This window comes from Mesocricetus auratus, unplaced genomic scaffold (assembly GCF_017639785.1).
Source record: "Mesocricetus auratus isolate SY011 unplaced genomic scaffold, BCM_Maur_2.0 Super-Scaffold_100014, whole genome shotgun sequence".
In the NCBI taxonomy this organism is placed as follows: Eukaryota; Metazoa; Chordata; class Mammalia; order Rodentia; family Cricetidae; genus Mesocricetus; species Mesocricetus auratus.
Window position 1 is genome coordinate 32,350,228 of NW_024429197.1, and position 19,408 is coordinate 32,369,635.

General features: G+C 51.8%; 1 protein-coding gene across 4 annotated transcripts in view; it reads left to right on the forward strand.

The window, feature by feature from the left end:
- Positions 1-19,408, forward strand: part of Acot11 (acyl-CoA thioesterase 11) — a 53,122-nt gene that overhangs the window by 15,339 nt on the left and 18,375 nt on the right. For all 4 annotated transcript variants that reach the window (XM_013114934.3, XM_021228410.2, XM_013114935.3 and 1 more), the window contains 2 exons: positions 14,649-14,856; positions 15,446-15,515. In XM_013114934.3, coding sequence (XP_012970388.1) covers positions 14,661-14,856; positions 15,446-15,515 — 266 coding nt within the window. In that variant the 5' untranslated portion in view covers positions 14,649-14,660. The remainder of the gene's footprint in view (positions 1-14,648; positions 14,857-15,445; positions 15,516-19,408) is intronic.

Sequence of the window (19,408 nt, forward strand, 5' to 3'; positions counted from 1 at the left end):
CGCCCTCCTGACGTCACAACCGTCCTCTGGGGACTTTGTATCCTCCCTTCTTTAGAAACCCCCTCTCCGTGTCTTTCATAATTGCTCTTTCTCATTCATTCATTCATTTAGCCAGATCTCAGCAGGAACCCTCCCCCATTACTGCCTCAAACTGGAGAATTACCTTCTCTCTTCATCACATTCCCTTGTCTTTTCTTTTTGAGACAGCGTCTCTTGTAGCCTAGGCTGCCCTTTGCTTTGTAGCTGGGACTGAACTTCAACCTCTGATCCTCCTGCCCCCACCTTCTAGGTGCTGGGATGGTATCACTGTTTATGCAGTGCTGGGGTCAGACCCAGGGCTTCCTGGGCAGGCACTCTTCCACCGAGCCACACCCCTAGCTCTGCGCTGTCTTTCCTTCTTCTTCTTTTTTTTTTTTTTTTTTTTTTTTTTTTTTTGGTTTTTCGAGAAAGGGTTTCTCTGTTGCTTTGGGGGCTGTCCTGAAACTCACTTTGTAGACCAGGCTGGCCTCGAATTCACAGAGATCCGCCTGCCTCTGCCCCCCAAGTGCTGGGATTAAAGGCGTGCACCACCAAAGCCCGGCTCTTTCTTTCCTTCTTTAAATGGTCTTGTCCCCTTTCTTGCTCGTCATGAGAGAACAGACTATTCTCTTCAGTGCTCTGGAGAAATGAATGGGAGTGCCCCCTCCTCCCCAAAAAAGCTTCTCTGTGTAGCTTTGGAGGCTGTCCTGGAACTCACTCTGTAGACCAGGCTAGCCTGGAACTCACAGAGATCCGCCTGCTGTTTCCTGAGTGCTGGGATTAAAGGCGTGCGTCACCACCACTCAGCCTTAATGGGAGTTTTGTTTTGTTTTTCACGAAAGGGTTTCTCTGTGTAACAGCCCTACCTGTCCTGGAACTAGGTCTGTAGACCAGACTGGTATTAAAGGCGAGTGCCACCACCGCCCGGCCTGAATGGGAGTTTTAACAGAGATAAACAACATTGACCTGTCGGGTTGGTTTCTTTCCGACTGTCAACCCGGAGTGCTCTTGACCTAACATCCTACCTGGAATCCTCCAGGCCTGGTTTTTGGCCAGCCCTTAGTGGCTCAGCTAGAGGCCTGAGCCCAGACCACGCATAGCCCGGTGCCATCCTGTTCTCCCTCCAGCCTGTTGTCTGTCTTATCTGGGCCTAGTCTATGCCTCCTGGATTCCTGCTCGCAGGGCTGGGCATCAAGCAAAACGCCAGCCTGGGGCTCCCTCCTCCGCACTGAGTCATTCCTTCCTCTCCTCCCCTCACCCACCCTACTGGGGCGGGAAGCCTCAGCCACCACAGGGCCATGCTTTGGTTAACAGCAGGAGTTAACCACAGTTGAGTTTGTGGACAGATGAAATCATGAGGCTGTTTTCACATAAACAGTTATTAAGCTGGAGCCAGCCCTGCACATAACCAGAATAAAACAAGGGGACAGTGACAGAGGCTCTGAAATGCAGGCAGAAGAAGCTGCCTTTTCCAGGTTCCCCTGCTTGGCTATTTTGGCTGTCCAAACTTTCAGGCAGCTGCCGGTGGCCAGGCCCGTCTTTGTTCCAGCCATTTGATGCAGTGCTGAGTGGAGAAGGAGCTTGGGGTTCCATGGGGACCGCCTTTGGGTTCCATCTCCGTGCTGGGCACTGGTGACGTTTGGCCCTGTACAAATGCAAAATATTGAAGACAGTTTATTGTGGCCCAGGAGGCTTCTCCCAGTCCCTGGCCCACCTTGTTCCTGCTGACCCCCCAGCTGCTCTCTAGTAATCACAGACTTTGGTTCCAGGAGCCTGTTTCCTGCCGGAGGGTCTGGGGCCTTCCTAGAACTGGATGGCGTGTCCTTCTGGCGGCCATCAAGTGTGGGATGCCTGCGAGGACCTCAGACTATCCTGTCCAGCCGCGATTCTGAGTTGAAATGAAGCCCTAGTGTAGACAGGCTGTGTGTTCACTGGCGGTGCTGGGAGGATGAGTGGATGCCATGGTCACAGGCCTAACTGCCTTTGAACCATTCTCTGCTTCCTGGCCTTTCTCAGCAGATGTCTTACCCCCGGGACCCGTGGGCCTAGGCTTTTTTTAACAACACAAGGCAGTTTGGGACACTTCCCGTGGGTCAGGTCCTGGTCTAAGAACCCTGACTCCTTCCTGTGACACTAGTGTTTGCATTTCTCCGATGTGGGGAACATGTGGGGCCAGGACTGGCCAGGACTGCTTTGCAAGCCATCAACTCCCCTGTGCTAGGGGCTGGGAAAGCACCCGGGATGCAGGGGAGTGAGGCCCCTGCAGAGCAGCTTCTGCCAGCGGCTGCCCGGCCCTGCTTGGCATCTCCTACCTGCAGGGGGGTCTGCTCCATTCCCTGTGCTGAGTGACAGGACGTGTTCAGTTGGCAGTCGTGGTCCCCGCTTCCAACGCTCTGCAACACTTCTTGGGAATGGTTTCTTAAGCACAGAGGACAACTAAGTTGGCTTGAACCAGAGGAGTCTGGGTAAGGGTTGGGGGTGGAGAGGACAAAGTGGCAGGAGAGCTTGAGGATGCCTGAGGGGTGGTGGAAGGGGCTCCACTTGCTGGGGGAAGGCCTGAGCACCATCCCTTAGCAGGGTAGAGGCTGAAGGGCCTAGAGAGCCGTGGGGCCCAGCCAGGCTGCCAGCTTCCTGGGGCAGGAAGTCTTAGCTGCCCTGAATCTCCAAAGCTGTGAGAAGCTCAGGCCCAGGAATGTGTGTTGTGGAGTGGGGATCAGAGGGGCCTCTTTCCTGCCCCCTCCCTCCCCCCTTCTCTGTCTCTGTCTCTGTCTCTGTCTCTGTCTGTCTGTCTCTCTCTCTCTCTCCATCTCTCCCTCTCTCTCTCTCCCTCTCTTTCTCTCTCTCTTCCCCCTCCCTCTCTCTGTACATGTGCTTTTCTAGATGTTTTGTTCCCTCCCCTCCTTGACATCTCTTTTCTCTTTCCCTCTTCCCCGTCTCTTGTCTTTTCTCTGTCTGATCGTCCCCCTGCCCCGTAACTGTTTCGTCTTTTTCTTCCCCTCCCCTCTTGCTCTCTTTTCCTCTCCAGAAGGAATTGTGATATCTGTGGCTGCTGTACCCCACTCCAGGGTAAACGAGGTGGCTTGCAGGATGGCAGGGCTTGGGCCCAATGCCTGGCTTCCCGTTGCCATAGTAACCCAGAGGCAGGGACAAGCTGCATTCTTGGCTGTGTAGTGGGGAGGGTGTGGAGGGTTCTTATGGGGGGGCAGGTCTTTCCTCTATAACCCCCTGAGTGGCCGGCCTCAGTGCCAGGCTCCCCCTGCACTGAGGAATTGCTGGATGTCAGTGGGGCTTTGGGCAGGGCGTGGTCAGAGTGGCTTTTGGGGCACACAGTGGAGTCAGTTTACATTTAGGTCAGACTTCCTGTGCTCCAAACACTCTGGTGACGGGGTGGGCAGTGGCAAACAGCCTGGGCCAGGAGGCCCACAGGGAGGCCTGTGGGGGAAGAGGACCGGAGGTGAAGGACTGGACGGTTTACAGAAGGGATTGACCCCTGTTTCTGGGCATTTCCCTCCCTGGTGGTGGGCAGCGGACAGTGTTTCAGAGAGTGTGTTGACCTGGGTCCTGACATCAACCCTGTCTCTGCAAGAGGACGTGAGGGGACATGAGGAGGCATTGCAGGAGCCCCAGGTGCACATGTGGGCGCTGGCCTGGCCTGGCCTGGCCTGCCTGTGGTAGTGCCAAATGCTTAGAAACAGAAATGACTATCATGTCTGCTAGATGGGAGTTAGGACAGCAAAGCTACACAAGTGTGGACCCAAGTCCCAATTCTATCCTTACCGGCTGTGTGATCATCGGTATTTATGTGCCCGTTGCTTATTCTTCTTGAGCCTCTGTTTTCTCATCTGTAAAATGGGAACAGGACACCCAGCTATTAGGGTTGTGTGAAGATTAAAAAAATAAATGCAGCGGGGCATGGTGGATGGAAGTCTGTAATACTAGCACTTAGAAAGCTAGTTTAAGACTAGCCTGGGAGCCGGGCGTTGGTGGCGCACGCCTTTAATCCCAGCACTTGGGAGGCAGAGACAGGTGGATCTCTGTGAGTTTGAGGCCAGCCTGGTCTACAGAGCGAGTTCCAGGACAGCCTCCAAAGCCACAGAGAAACCCTGTCTCGAAAAACCAAAAAAAAAAAAAAAAAAAAAGACTAGCCTGGGCCACATAGTAAGTTTGAGATCATCCTGGGCTGCAGAATGAGACCCCCATCTCAATAACAACAAAAAAGAATGTTCTTAAAGGAGGGTAATTATTCTCCATCTCACCCGAACCTCACTACCTCACCTGCCCCTTCCAGTTTTATGAACTGAGGAATCTGAGTTCAGAGGGTGAAATACTTGCTCACATTCCACAGGCTGTAAGTTCTGGTACACTGTAGGCACAGAGCTCAAACAATACGAAGAAGTTGGAGCCAGCATGCTGTCCAGGGGAAAGCTGAATCCTGGGCACGTGGCCCCGCACCCATGATGTGACAGCATTTCCCATGCTACTTCCTGCCTAGTCTGTCTCTCATCTGAACCCTGAGTCTGGGTCAGCAGCCCGCTTAGACCTCTTACCGGGCAGGGCACGGACAGAGGTCAGAGCCACTGTGATTGGCCGAGTCTTTGGCTGTGTCCACTCATTCGCACCCTGGGTCAGCCCTGCTAAGTCTTTAGAGTCTCACTTTACAGACAAGGAAGCTGGCCCCTGGGGCTGCCGGATGGCTGTTGGACAGAACAGCTAAGTGAACAGAAGGGTACCCAGGCCCTCCCCCCCTCCCAGAGGGCTGGGCTGGATTACATAGACTCAGTGCCATCCAGACTCTACTCTAGAATCTTCCTTCTCCACATTCTTGTTTCCCAAAGTGGGAGATGGGCTGCTGAGCTCTGTGATGTCTATCCAGCGGCTCCTCGCTCTCCACAGACTCTTCCACGTAGTGCCCCCGGGCCCCCCCTCCCGCCCCCACCCACCCCACCCCGTGGCACTTCACTGTGAGCCAGGGGCCTGTGGTTTCTGAGATCTGTGTTAATCCTCACAACGCCTTGGGTGGAGATGGAGACAGGCATGTCTGTTCGCCTGAAGGCGGTCCATACAAAAGAAAAATCTAAATCTGTGTTTAGAGTTTTGTGCCTAACGCTCTGCTGGAGGTCTCAGGTAGCTGGGCTGCAGCAGAGAGAGAACGCTGCAGCCTGCTGAAAACTAACTTACTGTAGTTTTAGCTTTGAGGCTGGTGAGGGAGGATGTTGGTCTGCTAGGTTAGTCACATGATCCTAGAGGCTTCCTGGTAGTTACAAGTATGTTGGGTCAAGCGTGGAGGTGATTGTGGATGGCTTTGGGAAGGTCTGCTGATAATCCCAGCACTGAGACTGTTGTGCCCAAATTCTGAACCCCAAAATTACCAAGAGGCCCATTTTGATGCAAAAGCAGAGTCTTTTATTGAAGTTATTTAACGAGCTAACCCATTAGCTCGGGACCCTCATCCTTCCACCATGGCAGATGGCTGGAGAAAGACCCTGAGCAACCTTGAGGCATGGATCTTATAGGGCAGTGTAAGGGGAGTGTCTAGGGGTATGAAACAGTCTCAGGACTGGTACGCTTCCAGGTTTGGATGACCCACCCTGTGTTGATTGGTCAACTGGTTGTTATGGCCCATAGGCCCTCCCAGGGCGGTTGCTATGCTCTGCACATCACTGTTGTGCACTGTCCGTAAAGCACACCCAGAGCCGTAAAGCACAGCCCCGCCAGCTAACTTCTGATTGGTTCCTTGCCACGAGGAAGGGTATCTGACCTTAGTGACCAGGACAGGAGCTGCAAGGTCGTGCAAGCACATGTTAGCCTGTCATGGCTGCTAAAATGGGGGACTGGTCACTACAAGACAAGAGGAGGTCGTGAGTGAGGCCAGCCTGAGCTACACAAGGAGACCCTGTCCCAACACCTACCTCACTAGCTCCTGAAAAGGAACAAAAATAATTCAAGATAGGTTTATTCCATCTCCGCACAGTTACTAAGTTCGACTGCCACAGTCAAGTCATTTTCAGGACATTCAATATGGAGGCAGCTTCTTTGAGAAGTTCAATTCAGAGGAAACAACTCTGATAATTTGCCTAAAAACTGCTGGCTTTGCTCATTCATTTAAGGCCTAGTACAGAGAACTCCTGTGCCTCTGTTTCCCCACTGATATTTCCCAATAGGTGTAACTAATTTCAAAGCCCTTCTCAACATCAAGATGCTAGGATAAAGGCTGTAGGTAGACCAGTAGGAGATGGCCTCCAGTCTTGGAAGGTTGGGCAGGATGTAGGACCACTCTGGGCCCCAGTACATTTTGTCAGTGAAAGCTCTTCACACTTGTCCATGGTTCAGACGATGTGTGTGTGTGATTGCATTCACTCTATATCCCTGTTCTTGATCTGGTCTCCTGCCAGCTCCTTGGTGGGCCTGGGCAGTTCTGGTGACTGCCTGATGGCAGGCATCAGATTGCAGATGAGGTTATTTTTATCCTTGGGTGGAGGGAGGCAACTGATGTGCTCTGCTGTGTTCTAGAATGGTCTGTGTTCTTCCTGCTTGTGGTTGGCATTAACTGGAATTGGGAACCCACTGAACAAACTCTTGCACTTGCTTCCCAGCAAGCCAGACTTGCTTCCTAGGTCCTGTGAGTACCAGGAGTCAAGAGACGGTTCCTACTCTGTGTCTTTTTTCTTTAATATTCCCACAGTTAAATAATAGTGTCACCAAGAGAGCAGTATTGAGGTGAGGTGTCTGTGCCTTGGAGGCCTTGGCAGGCGGTTCTTCCTGTAGGAAAGCCTTTCATGGCTGGAAAGACTTGACAATTTGGCAAAGGGCCATTTGAAAGATGTGGACAGTGAGTCCACAGATCTAATGACGCCTGTTCCTCAGGCTCCCACCATGTGCCAGGCACGATCTATTGTTCTCTGCTCCCCCAGCTGTGTGTGTGATCATGAGTGTACATGGATTCTTGTGTGTCCATGTGTGGGTGAATAGGAGCCAGAGGTCAATACCCTGTGTCTTCTTCATATTGTTCCCTACCATATGTGTTGAGACAGAGTCTCTAACTGTACGTGAAGCTTGTTTGCTATACTAGGAGTAGGAGGGCTCAGACATTAGGTGTTTCTGATTAACTTTAAAAGTTATTGTAAATTATGTGTACATAGGTACCCATGTAGGCTGGTGCACGTGTGGATGCTCATGGAGGTCAGAAGAGGGCGTCAGGTTCTCTGGGGCTGGAGTTATAGGCATTTGTGAGCCTTCTGAAGTGGGTACTAGGAACCGAGCTCTGTGATGTTCTTCTGCAAGACACTAGCCATCAGTGTCTCCAGACCCTTGGTTCAACTTTCTTTTCTGAGGAAATGGCCTTCCACAGGTGTTCAACATTTCTACATTCCTGCCAGGACTCTAAGGGGTCCTGACTCCATATCCTGGCCCATGCTTGTTTTCCATGGTTTTGTTGCTTTTTGAGACAGTGTCTGTCTTAGTTACTTTTCTATTACTGTTGCAGAAACACCATGACCAAGGCATCTTATAAGAGGAAGCATTTAACTGAGGGGTGTACTGACAGTTTCAGAGGGGGCATCCACAACCAAGGCATCTTATAAGAGGAAGCATTTAACTGAGGGGTCTGCTGACAGTTTCAGAGGGGGCATCCACGACCATCATGATCGGGAGCGTCCCAGCGGGCGGTGATGCATGGCACTGCAGAAGTAGCTGAGCTTACATCCTTATGTGCAAGCAGGAGGCAGAGAAGAGAACATTAACTGGGAATGGTGGGGGCTTTTGAAACCTCAAAGCCCACCCCAGTGACACACCTCCTCCAACAAGGCTACACCTCCTAGCTCTTCCCAAACATTCCACTAACCGTGTGTGTGGGTGATGGTGTGGGGGGGGATATGGCAACATAGACCAAGCATTCAAACATATGAGTTTACAGGGCCATTCTCATTCAGACTGCCACAGTGTGTCTGTGCACCCCAGGCTGGCTCTTAACTTGCCAGCCCCTGCTAGAGTAGTCTGAGTGCTGGGAGCCCAGGCCTGAGCCTCCGTGTTCAGCTCCTCCCTGTGACTCTGAGTTGAGTTGTCCTAATGGGCTCACTGGCCCCAGGCTTTTGGCAGATGCGGAAACTGAGATGAGAATGACCTGCTCAGGTCTCAGGGGTTTGATGTGCTGAGAGCCATTCACATTCAGACCAAGGGGCCGAAAGGCGGGGCTGAGGACACCGGCTAAGGCTGGTCCCTAGCTTAGCCTTTCCTTTCCTTCTCCATACCGAGTTCAGGCCTTTACCCCCTCTCCAACCCAGCCGAGCTCAGTGAGGGCTCAGAAGTACAGGTCCGGCAAGCCCACTGCCTGCACATTTAGTTCCTATTAGCCTCCGGTGTGGGACCCAGGGCCCTGGGCTCTGTTCCTTCCTTTGTCACTGGCTGGCCGTGTGACTTGGGGTCATATTCTTGACTTCTCTGAGTCTCTGCCCTTTACCTCTAGGGCCTGCAGAAATGCTGTGGAGAGTTACCCATGATCCTTTGCTAGTGGGCCTGGGGTGACGGAAGCACTCCCACTCAGAAGCCATGTTCCAGGGTACATGCTTTGTTCGTCAGTAGAGGCAGACGCTTTGCAAGGTAGATAAAGGGAATACAGAAACACCTGCCATGGGCCCTGCTACTTGAGCTGACATGGAGGAGATGTTTAACCTTAATGGGAAAAAAAAGGAATAAAAAGGAGAAGAGGGGACATGACTGCTCCTAGGTATGGTGGAGGAGAAAGCTTAGTGTAGATGTGAGAGAGAGCGTGGTCAGAGGCAGGGACATCTGGGAGAGTCCAGAGTGGACATGACCAGTCCGAACTGGACAATGTGGGAGTGGGGAGGGGAGGAGAGAGGAGAAAGGGAGAAGGGAACCAGGTGCAGCAGCCAGGAGGCCCAAGGTTTAAAAGGAAGGGGCTGCCGGTAACCAAAATGTCGGATTATATAGGGAAGAGCCTCTGGGAGAAGCGGGCTCAGCTCCTGGGCTGGAGAGTTCAGGGTAGAGGGCGGGTATATGAGCCAAACCTTCTAACAGGTAGGGACTGAGGGATGCTGGGAGAACCTGGCAGCCAGGCCCAGCTTTGATGTGTTAAACAGGCACCTCAGCAATTGTTCTGGTTTTGTTTTTGTTTTTTTTTTGTTTTTTCTTTTTTTGTTTTTTCGAGACAGGGTTTCTCTGTGGCTTTGGAGGCTGTCCTGGAACTAGCTCTGTAGACCAGGCTGGCCTCGAACTCACAGAGATCCGCCTGCCTCTGCCTCCGGAGTGCTGGGATTAAAGGCGTGCGCCACCAATGCCCGGTGTTGTTCTGGTTTTGAAACTTAACATAACCAAAAAACACTGGCTCATTTCTCTACCCTTCCAACTCTCCAAACTTGAAAAGTGTAGGGCTAGCACGTTGTAGCTAGAAGTAACATCCAGGTGCGTGTTTGGGTCCTGGGTGAAGATGACCTTGTAGCCCAGTGCTATAGACCTCAGGAAGTCTGAGGAACAGTCCCCTGGGCTCCTTCCTTCCAATCCTTTGACTGGAGTTTGGAAACACAATACCCCTTTTTGCCTAGACTGCTGGGAGTCTCCTTTCAGTCATTTCTCCCTTACCTGGTTTCTTAACTTGAGTTGTTTACATTCTTGTTCTCAGTGTGTGTCCTGTGTGTGTGTGAGAGAGAGAGAGAGAGAGAGAGAGAGAGAGAGAGAGAGAGAGAGAGAGGGAGAGAGAGAGAGAGAGAGAGAGAGAGAGAGAGAGGGAGAGAGAGGGAGAGAGAGAGAGAGAGAGAGAGAGAGAGAGAGAGAGAGAGAGAGAGAGAGAGAGAGAGAGAGAGAGAGAGAGAGAGAGAGAGAGAGAGAGAGAGATCCTTTTGGGAAAGTGGTGGTGGTTAGGGTGAACAGAGTTTTGGAATGTTAACAGATGTCCTTGGCTTGCTGGGTCCAGTGACTGGGAGGTTGTCCTGGCAGCAGGCAGCTCTCTGAGAGGTTGGGGCCATGGCCTTCTTAGTGAGGACAGCATCCAGTTCAGGCAACACCATTACATGGCTCAGCGCAGCCAGCTTCAGACAATGAGGCCTTTCATGGGGCCTGGCTGGTGGCTCCCAGGGTAGACCGAAGGATTCTCTCCCCACCTTCTTGTGGGATGCCCTTCTGGTCCCTCGCATGGCTTTGTGAGAGACAGGATGGTGGGGGAGGAGAGGAGGAACTCTAGCTGCAGTCTGTGCTGGGATTGAAGCCCTGCCCTGTGGTCCAGTGGTCCACAGATTGCAGGTGTTTCAGATTCTCCTAGCATCCCTCCCAGAAGATGATAATTAGCCCCCATCCCCAGTTACCCTGTGGACCTGCTGAGCTCATGGTAGAAAGGACAGCTTCTCCCAGCTTAGCTTCAGAAGTCTGACTCAGTTTCACAGTGCCAAAAGTAAGTGCTCACTCAATAAATGTGTGGATGGATGTTTGACCTCCTTTAGTGTCATCCCCAAGATAACCCTTGGAAGCAGGTGTTATGATCCTATTTCTTTTCTCTTTGGAGACACGGTCTTTCTATATATCCTTGGCTGTTCTGGAACTCTCTATGTAGACCAGGATGGCCTAGAATTCACATATATTTGCATGCCTCTGATCCTATGTCTATGGGCAAGGAATCGGAGGCCTATAAGGAGGTTGAACAGCTTGCCTGAGAATGGACAGGCTCATTATGTAACTGCACTTGAACCTAAGCCAGGTGACCTCAACACCTGTTTCATGAGCTACCTCAAAGGCTTCCAAGCCTACTTCTCCCTTCAGGATACTCATCTCCCTTGCCCTAGGGCTGCTGCTCTAGGATGGGCCCAGCACTGTCTGTCCTCACTAACTGCTGTAGGCCATTCCCTCCTCCAGGGTATTTCAGGATGGAAAGGGACCCCATTGGCTTGGCCTTGAGGCTCCCAACACCATCTGTCTCCTTATGTCTCTACCCAGAACTCTCCTTTGCTGAACCGCCACTGTTCCCGCTTCTTTCCCTGTGGCCTCATCATACCTCAGCCCTCCCTTTATCCTTTAGGGCCCAGCTTGAGGTCATTTCCTTTCTCCCCTCCACGGGTGGCTATTTGGCACCTGCTCTGTTCTTGGCCTGGGCTCCCTCCTTATCCTGATGTGGTCAGTGCTATGATGGAGACAGTAGGGGAAAGGGGAGACGAGGCCGGGGCAGGGAACAGAGCTGGAGTGAGAAGGTACAGTGAGGATCCTGTGTAATTTGGAGCCATGGGGACAGCTGCTGGACTTAGTGACAGGACTTGCAGTGGCTGGATCTCGGTCCTGACAGCAGTAGGGAGTCATCTAGTAGTCTTGAGCAGGGGACACGCCTGACAGGGCTGCTCTTTAGGAAGGGCAGAGTGCCACAGGGAGACTGTGGGGGCAGCATCATGGGGACCCCTAGGAGGCAAGGCATAGCAAGTGGCTGTGGTTGTGGGTTTGTTTTAGTCTGAGAGTGGCCAATAGAGTGTGGTGGCCCCAGGCCAGGCTGTGGAAACATGTACAGTTAGAAACACAGGGCCAGAGTGGGCAGGCAGTGGGCGGGACCAAGCATTTAAGGAGCTGGGATCACTGGGACTTGGCTACTTGGAGGAAATGGAGGGGAAGCTGTTGTCAGGTTGCCTAGCAGCAGCCTGGCTCATGAGGGCTTCTATTGGCTCCCATCTAGGTGACACTGGGCAGCCTTTCCCTTCGTGTCTCATCTCTCACTGGAGAGGGTTTGGGCAAAGTGGTTTATTCTGCTCTGACCCAGTAGATCTGTGATGGGACACTGGCCAGGAGGAGGGAACCCAAGCCCATGGCATGGTCAGCTGGGGCCTAGGTCAGGACACAAATCTGGCCAGGTTTGGGGTGGCCAGGGGCCAGTGCCTGGCATCATAGCTGCAGTCTGGGAAGGCTTGTCTCTGACCTCCACATGCCTGCCCTCCTGGTCAGCTGTCTTGGCCCTGCCTGGCTTGCCCTGACTTCATCCCAGGCTTCTGCTCTCCTGGGAGGAGTGGCCATGCTCTAGAGTCCCCATTGGCTGAAGCTTCCCTGCTGCATGCATCCCTGCTTCCTGCTGGCTGCCTTCCCATCTTGACTGCTGGAATTGAGTTCAGGGAGAGTGGAGTCTGTGACACTTATGCGATAGCAATTGGAGGCCCTGATCTTGATGCCTGGGTGTCTAGAAGGTTCTAAGAGCTCCTAACCATGAAAACGGTGTGGGAAGACAGGGCCTACCTGCCTCCTCTCTGTGCTACCACACCCAGAATGCCAAGCCACCTGTATTAACATCCATGCAGAACCCCCAGTGCACAGTCAGGCTGGAGATGCCTTTGGCAGTGGTTTCCATGGTGATGGACCAGGCTGCTTGAGTGTAGCAACCTTCAGGCAGTCTTTGAGAGCCCGAAAGATGGGCAGCTGTCGTCTGTGGACCCCAACCCTGGCCAAGAGTTCCTAGGTCTGCTGCCTTCCTCTCTCCTTGGGGTCTAGCACTGTGCCTTGCCCCCAGGGATGCTTGGAGGAAGCTCCATCTCTGGAGCAGTTCTGGGTTGGACAGGCCTGGTCCATCTCTATCATTCTAGGAGTCATGGGCTTTGGGTGAGTTACCTTGGTAAGCTTTGAATTTGTCAGGTTTAGCTGCAGGACCCTTATGAGAGACTGTGGCCCAAGATCCGGCTATGTCCTCGTCCCACAGCTGAAGAAGGCTCACACCTGTCACTGTTGTGTGAATGTGTGACATTTTGTGCTGCTGTTCCCAAGGCCCAGCGCCTTAGCCTCTTCTTGTCCTAGGAGAGACGCTGGAGGTAGAGGGGAAGGGTGCATCAAGCTTGAGGTCCCACTCTCATTTGTGGGGTGCAGAGCTTTCTCTGTTGGTTCTTCAGCTGGGTCAGGTGACTGACGACGATTACCCAGAACTCCATAGTCAGTAGATCTGAATGCTGAAGAAGCAACACTGAGTGAGGTACTCCTTCTGGGGCCCTCAAGAATGGGAGAGTATCAGAAAGGGGTCTGTGGGCCTGTGGGGATGAAGTTGGAGCCATGCTTGAGACTCTGTATTGGCAGCAATTCCCAGGCTCCACTGACCCAGGCCACCCAGCATAAGAGATGGGTGTCTTCCTTACATCCCTTCTCCTTCCCTTCCCTGCCCCCAATCCCAGGTCTCACTTTTTTATTTTGTCCTTATAACTCTTTAATTGTTTTTTGAGAGAAACTACTCCTTAGCCCTCATATTTCATCATTAGGTAACACAGGTCAGTGATGAGCATCTATGGAGCTCAGTCCAAAGAATTCTTCACCATTCTGAAATCACTTTGCACTTTGATACCAGCCTTCCCTGTCTCTTCAAGTCTCTCATGGAATCGTAATTCCAGTAGAAGTCTGCATATGCTGTCCTTCTTGGTTCAGCAACTTACAGGGAACTGTGATTCCCCGGGGCCACAATGAACGTGTCAATAGCAACCTGCATCTAAGGTTTCAGCACTGCACCGGAAGTCATAGTGAATGTCCACTACACCAGCATCGCTTATGGTTCTCATAGGAACGGAGAGCCCCTTCTCACAGAGTGATCTTCGCCGGGTCTTCTTCTCTCCCCTTCTCACAGAGTGATCTTCACCGGGTCTTCCTATTCCCCCTTCTCACAGAGTGATCTTCACCGGGTCTTCCTCTCTCCCCTTCTCACAGAGTGATCTTCACCGGGTCTTCCTCTCTCCCCTTCTCACAGAGTGATCTTCACCGGGTCTTCCCATCTCCCCTTCTCACAGAGTGATCTTCACCGGGTCTTCCCATCTCCCCTTCTCACAGAGTGATCTTCACCAGGTCTTCCTCTCTCCCCTTCTCACAGAGTGATCTTCCCCGGGTCTTCCTATCCCCCCTTCTCACAGAGTGATCTTCACCTGGTCTTCCTATCTCCCCCTTCTCACGGAGTGATCTTCCCGGGTCTTCCTATCTCCCCCTTCTCACGGAGTGATCTTCCCGGGTCTTCCTCTCTCCCCTTCTCACAGAGTGATCTTCCCCAGGTCTTCCTATCCCCCCTTCTCACAGAGTGATCTTCACCGGGTCTTCCCATCTCCCCTTCTCACAGAGTGATCTTCACCGGGTCTTCCCATCTCCCCTTCTCACAGAGTGATCTTCACCGGGTCTTCCTATCTCCATGCAGCCAGGCCATCTGCTTTTGTTTGGAATGTTTTCTCCATTTGTTTTCCAATTTACTATAAACTTTTTCATTTTTTTAAAGCAGCGTTTCTCTGTGGAGCTCTGCCTGGCGTGGGACTCTATGTAGTTCTGGCTGGCCTTGACCTATAGAGATGTAGATGTCTCAGCCTCCCAAGTACTGGGATTAAGAAGAGCAAAAGCTCAAAACCAATCTGGGCTACACAGAGAGATACTGTTTAGAAAAAAAAAAAATAAAGGAAAACTTTAAAAGCTGCCCACTATCTGTGACAAGGAAGTAGGCACTTTCCTAAGAGGGAGCTGACACAGGTAGCATTCCTCTCAACTCTGAGATCATGGGCTGGAGGATCATGGGTCGTGGTGGCCATTCTTGATTAGGCTGGTGGGAAGTGGTCCAAACTGCTTCTCCTCTGTGCAGAGGTGTCAGGGTTAGCAGAGCAGAGCATTGCAGAAAGAATGCTGACCATGTTGTCCTCCCCTGTCCCCAGGGCTTTGCCTCTATGTTCTCTAGTCGCACATCCCGGAAGTCCATCTCACATCCAGAGCACGGAGACGCCATGGCAGAGGGTGAGGAGTACCGGAACCCCACGGAGGTGCAGATGAGCCAGGTGGTGCTGCCCTGCCACACTAACCACCGTGGGGAACTGAGCATCGGACAGTTGCTCAAATGGATCGACACCACAGCCTGCCTGTCAGGTGACGCTCTGCTCCAGGCTCTCCATCACGTCCCCACCGCTTGCCCTGTAGAACCCCGGTGGGGGCTCAGTTTTTAAAGATGGTCTCTTTCTCTGTCATGGTCACCACACTTGTTCCCTTTCTGGCCTTAGTTCCTGCTCATTCCTTACCTCAAATCCTCTATTCATCTCCTAGTTGTCTGAGCAGCCTGTCCCTCTCCCCTAGTCCCCTAGCCATGGGCGTTGGTACCGTGCAGATGTCCCTGTCTGCCTCTGCTGCAGCCTTAACCAAAGCTATTTCCCAACTGGCTGGTAAAGACCAGGCTCAGAGACTGACTGTGAGTGCAGCTGGTCCTCTCCACATTTGTGTTCTCCAGCCTCCAGGCCTAACTCAGTGACTTGGCTAGACCAGCAGGGTTCCAGAGGCCCCCAGCCAGCCATGGGGTCAGGGAAAGGGCTCCAGAGGGGACAAAGGACTGAGGCTAGGATGCGGAAGTGGGAAAAGAACGGCAGGCACTGCTGGTGGCGAAGTCTCTGGAAGAGGAGTACATGGTCAGAGGCCTGTGTGGCATGGGAGGCTGCTAACATTTAGCTTTCTTCTCCCGAGCCAGCGGAGAGACACGCTGGCTGCCCCTGTGTCACAGCTTCCATGGATGACATCTACTTTGACCACACCATCAGGTAGGTGGCCCTCTGACTTAGCTACCCTCTTGGTCTCCCCACCTCGAGCACAGGGCCTTCCTCTCTACCTCCTCACCTACCAGGCTGTGTGGTTCTAGGAGCTGACTCAACTGACTGGTGGCTTTGGAGGGCGGAACCATGGTGTCTCGGGGGTTAAACATCGTCCTGCAACTGTGTGGGATAGCAGTGGGTTAGGAGTGGCCTGTTGCTTTGTGCCGTTAGGTGAGCTTTCCCGTCAGGGTGGGGCCAGGGTGTTGTCTCAGGTTTGCAGTTGGAAAGACTTCTCTGGCGGGGTATGGAGGCCTAGGCCAGCTGTGGACTATGCAGAGCCAATAGCTCAGGTTTCTGAAGTGTGTCATGTGTTGCTCTGTGACTTTGGGTCGCACAAATTCTCTCTCTGGGCTTTGTTTTCCTTACGTGTGAAATGGAAGGGCTTGAATTTGACCAGGAAATGTCCCTTTGTATCTCAGACATTTCTTCATAGGTCCCTGGTCACTGAACTATAGGGAGACCCCTGACAAGGCACCAGGACCCAGCCTGTGCTAGAAGCATGATCCAGTCAGTCAGTCACCCTTGGACCACACCCATTCCAGCTCTTACTCAGGGGTTCTTTTTCTTTTTCAGTGGCTGTAAAGGTTAGAAAGCTTGCCATTATCCCCCATGCTTTGCCGCTAATCCTCGTCCTGCTGGGACACAAGGAGGCTGCTGAGCCCTTGGCCCAGGACAGGCCTCACACAGAGCTTGCTACTGGCCCGCTCCTACATATGCCAATGCACACAGGATATCAAGCGCTGAGGGCTTATTCAGGGCTGCCAGGCACCCGATGTGTGACTAATAAGGAAGATGTTTGACCAGTCCCCGTACTCAAGTCAGTCACCCATTTACCACATACTCTGTATTAGTTAATGTGCTGGCTGATTTTATGTCAACTTGACCCAAGCTGTCTTTGGGGAGAAGGGCCCTCAAGTGAGAAAAAGCTCTCATCAGATTGGCCCATGGGCAAGCCTGTGGGGCATTTTCTTGATTAGTGATTGATGCGAGAGGGCCCACTGTGTGTAGTGGCACTCTGGGTAGGGTGGCCTTGGTGTGTATAAGAAAGCAGGCTGGGCAAGCCACAGGGAACAAAACAGTAAGTGGCAGTCAGTCCTCCATGGTCCCTGCTTCAGTTTCTGTGCCCAGACTTCTGGCCCCACTGCCTGAGATGATGAGCCGCGATGTGGGAGTGAAGTGAACCCTTTGTTCCCAAGTTGCTTTTCGGTCATGGTGTTTCATCACGGCAATAGAAAACCCCGTTAAGATCGTTAAGAGCCTTTCTGGATTGGTGTCATGCTAGGTTTGGGGACACAGACCACCAGAAAGCACTCCTTACGCCCAGGACTACCCAGTCTGCAGAGGGACAGATGGAGAAATCTGCATTTGTGCTGGGAAGTTGGGCTTGAAGTGGGGCTCAGAGCATGTGTTCAGGGTGCAGGAGCCCTGGGTTCGATCTCCACCTCCACTGTAACAGAAAAGTAGTAAGTCCTGCGGTGACAGTGAGCTCTGATAAGGTGTCGTCGCTTTGTCACACTTTGCTATTTAGCCCTTGGTTCTGGGGCTGCCACCCAGCTTGGATCAGTTTGACAAACAGTTTCAGCTTGACTGAAAGGCTTTATCCCTGAAGGCGGTACTGAGTTCCCATGTGGGGCAGTTCAGGTCCCCTCTTACCAGCATCTTACATTTATACTTTATCAATCTATTGCGTAGGATGCCTTTTTAATTTGTGGATAATGAGGGCTACGGTATGAGGCTTTTGTTGTTAATATCCTCATTTTCCAGAGGAGGAAACTGAAGCACAGAGAAGTGAGGTAACTTGTCCAGGTCACACAGCAGATGGAGGACCCAGGATTCACTATCAGGTGGCAGTCTGGTTCTAGGGTCCTTGCTTTTTATCGGTGCACTTCATGGGTTTTGGGCAGGACATCGGGGCAGGTTGTCAAGGGGACTTCCTGGCGTGGCCTGAGCTGGCTTGAGGACAGTGAGCTTTGGCGTTGGAGGCTGGGACACTGTATCTGGTTCCGCTGTGAATCCTGCTGCTATTCGTGTTCTCATTGGGAAGCACGGACTGGGTTAGGGTGCGTACATGGTAGGTGAGCCTGCTGCAAGGGCCAGAAGGTGGCAATGAGGCCGGCAGAGGGTCACAGAAGGAGGCCACACTGTAGACAGCCTAGAACGTGCTGGATTGGCCTGGCAGCAGCTGACCACAGCCGCAGGTTCCCATTTGTTTGTTTGTTTTGCCATTTAAAATATTTCAAGCCAGGCATGGTGGTGCATACCTATAGTCTTAGCACCTGGGAGGCTGAGACGGGGGCATTGCTGTGAGTGTGATTAAAAGCTGTCTTGGGGCCGGGCATTGGTGGCGCATGCCTTTAATCCCAGCACTCTGGAGGCGGAGGCAGGTGGATCTCTGTGAGTTCAGGACAGCCCGGTCTACAGAATGAGTTCTGGGACAGTCTCCAAAGCAATACAGAGAAACTCTGTCTTGAAAAACCAAACCAAAACAAAAAAATAACCTCCAAATAAATACACTAATTTATTTAAATAAAAATCATGTCAAGGGACTCCCACATCTGTAATACCACTACTCAGGAACTGAGGCAGGAGAATCATGAGTTCAAGGTCATCCTGGGACACATAATGAGACCCTGTCTCAAATGATACAAGACAAAGCAAAATATTTCCAAACATATCTGTAAAGACTAAGAACTGATTTTAAACAACTTCCATGTGATTACCACACCTGAAAAATGGTTAGTTTTCTCCTTACCAGTATTTACCATCAGCAAATGCCCATACTGACTTGTGAGTTTCTTTTGCCATGTGGTTATTTTTTGTTATTTCTGTAAGGCTGCAAATAAGTTTGTAAATAAACTATGTGTGTTTGTGTGCGTGCACGCATGTGTGCGTGTGTCTGTGTGTGTAAGGCATTAGACTTCTGGAACTGAGTTTATAGGTGACTGTAAGCCACTGGACATGGGTGCTGGGAACTGAGTTTATAGGTGACTGTAAGCCACTGGACATGGGTGCTGGGAACTGAACTCAGGTCCCCTACAAGGGCAACCCTGACTGGCACCAATCCCTACACATACTGTGATGTCTCCTATAGGTACACAGCCAAGTTGAAGCTGAGTTCGAAATTAGGTAAAATCAGATTTTGACAAAGAAAGGTTACGCCAGGTCTGGTGGCACAAGCCAGCTACACTGGAGCCTCTGGTAGGAGGCTCATGAATTCAAGTTCAGTGTGAACTACAGAGTGAGTTCAAGGCAAGCCTGGGCATCTTAGTGAGACCCTGCCTCAAAATTAAAATAAAAAGGAAGCTGGGGATCCAGTTTAGTGGTAGAATAATTGCCTGAGGCCTTAGATTCGATCTCCAGTATTGAGGTGGAGGGTAAGAGAGAGGCTTATAATGAAAATGATCAATAATAGCAATATGCTTTCATAAACACTGGAACTTTGAAGTTATTTATCTCTTTTTAAACTTCTAAACTAATTTTATGTGTATGAGTGTTCGCCTGCATGTGTGTCTGTGCACCACTGTGTGCAGTGCTCACAGAGGCCAGAAGAGGGCATCAGGTCCCCTGGAACTGGAGTTACCAACAGTTGTGAGCAGCCATGTAGGCCCTGGACTTGAACCCTGGAAGAGCAGCCAGTGCTTTTAACCACTGAGCCATTACTTGAGTTCTCTCTCTTTTTTTTTTTTTTTTTTTTTTTTGGTTTTTCGAGACCAGGTTTCTCTGTGGCTTTTGGAGGCTGTCCTGGAACTCGCTTGGTAGTCCAGGCTGGTCTCGAACTCACAGAGATCCTCCTGCCACTGCCTCCCGAGTGCTGGGATTAAAGGCATGCGCCACCAACGCCC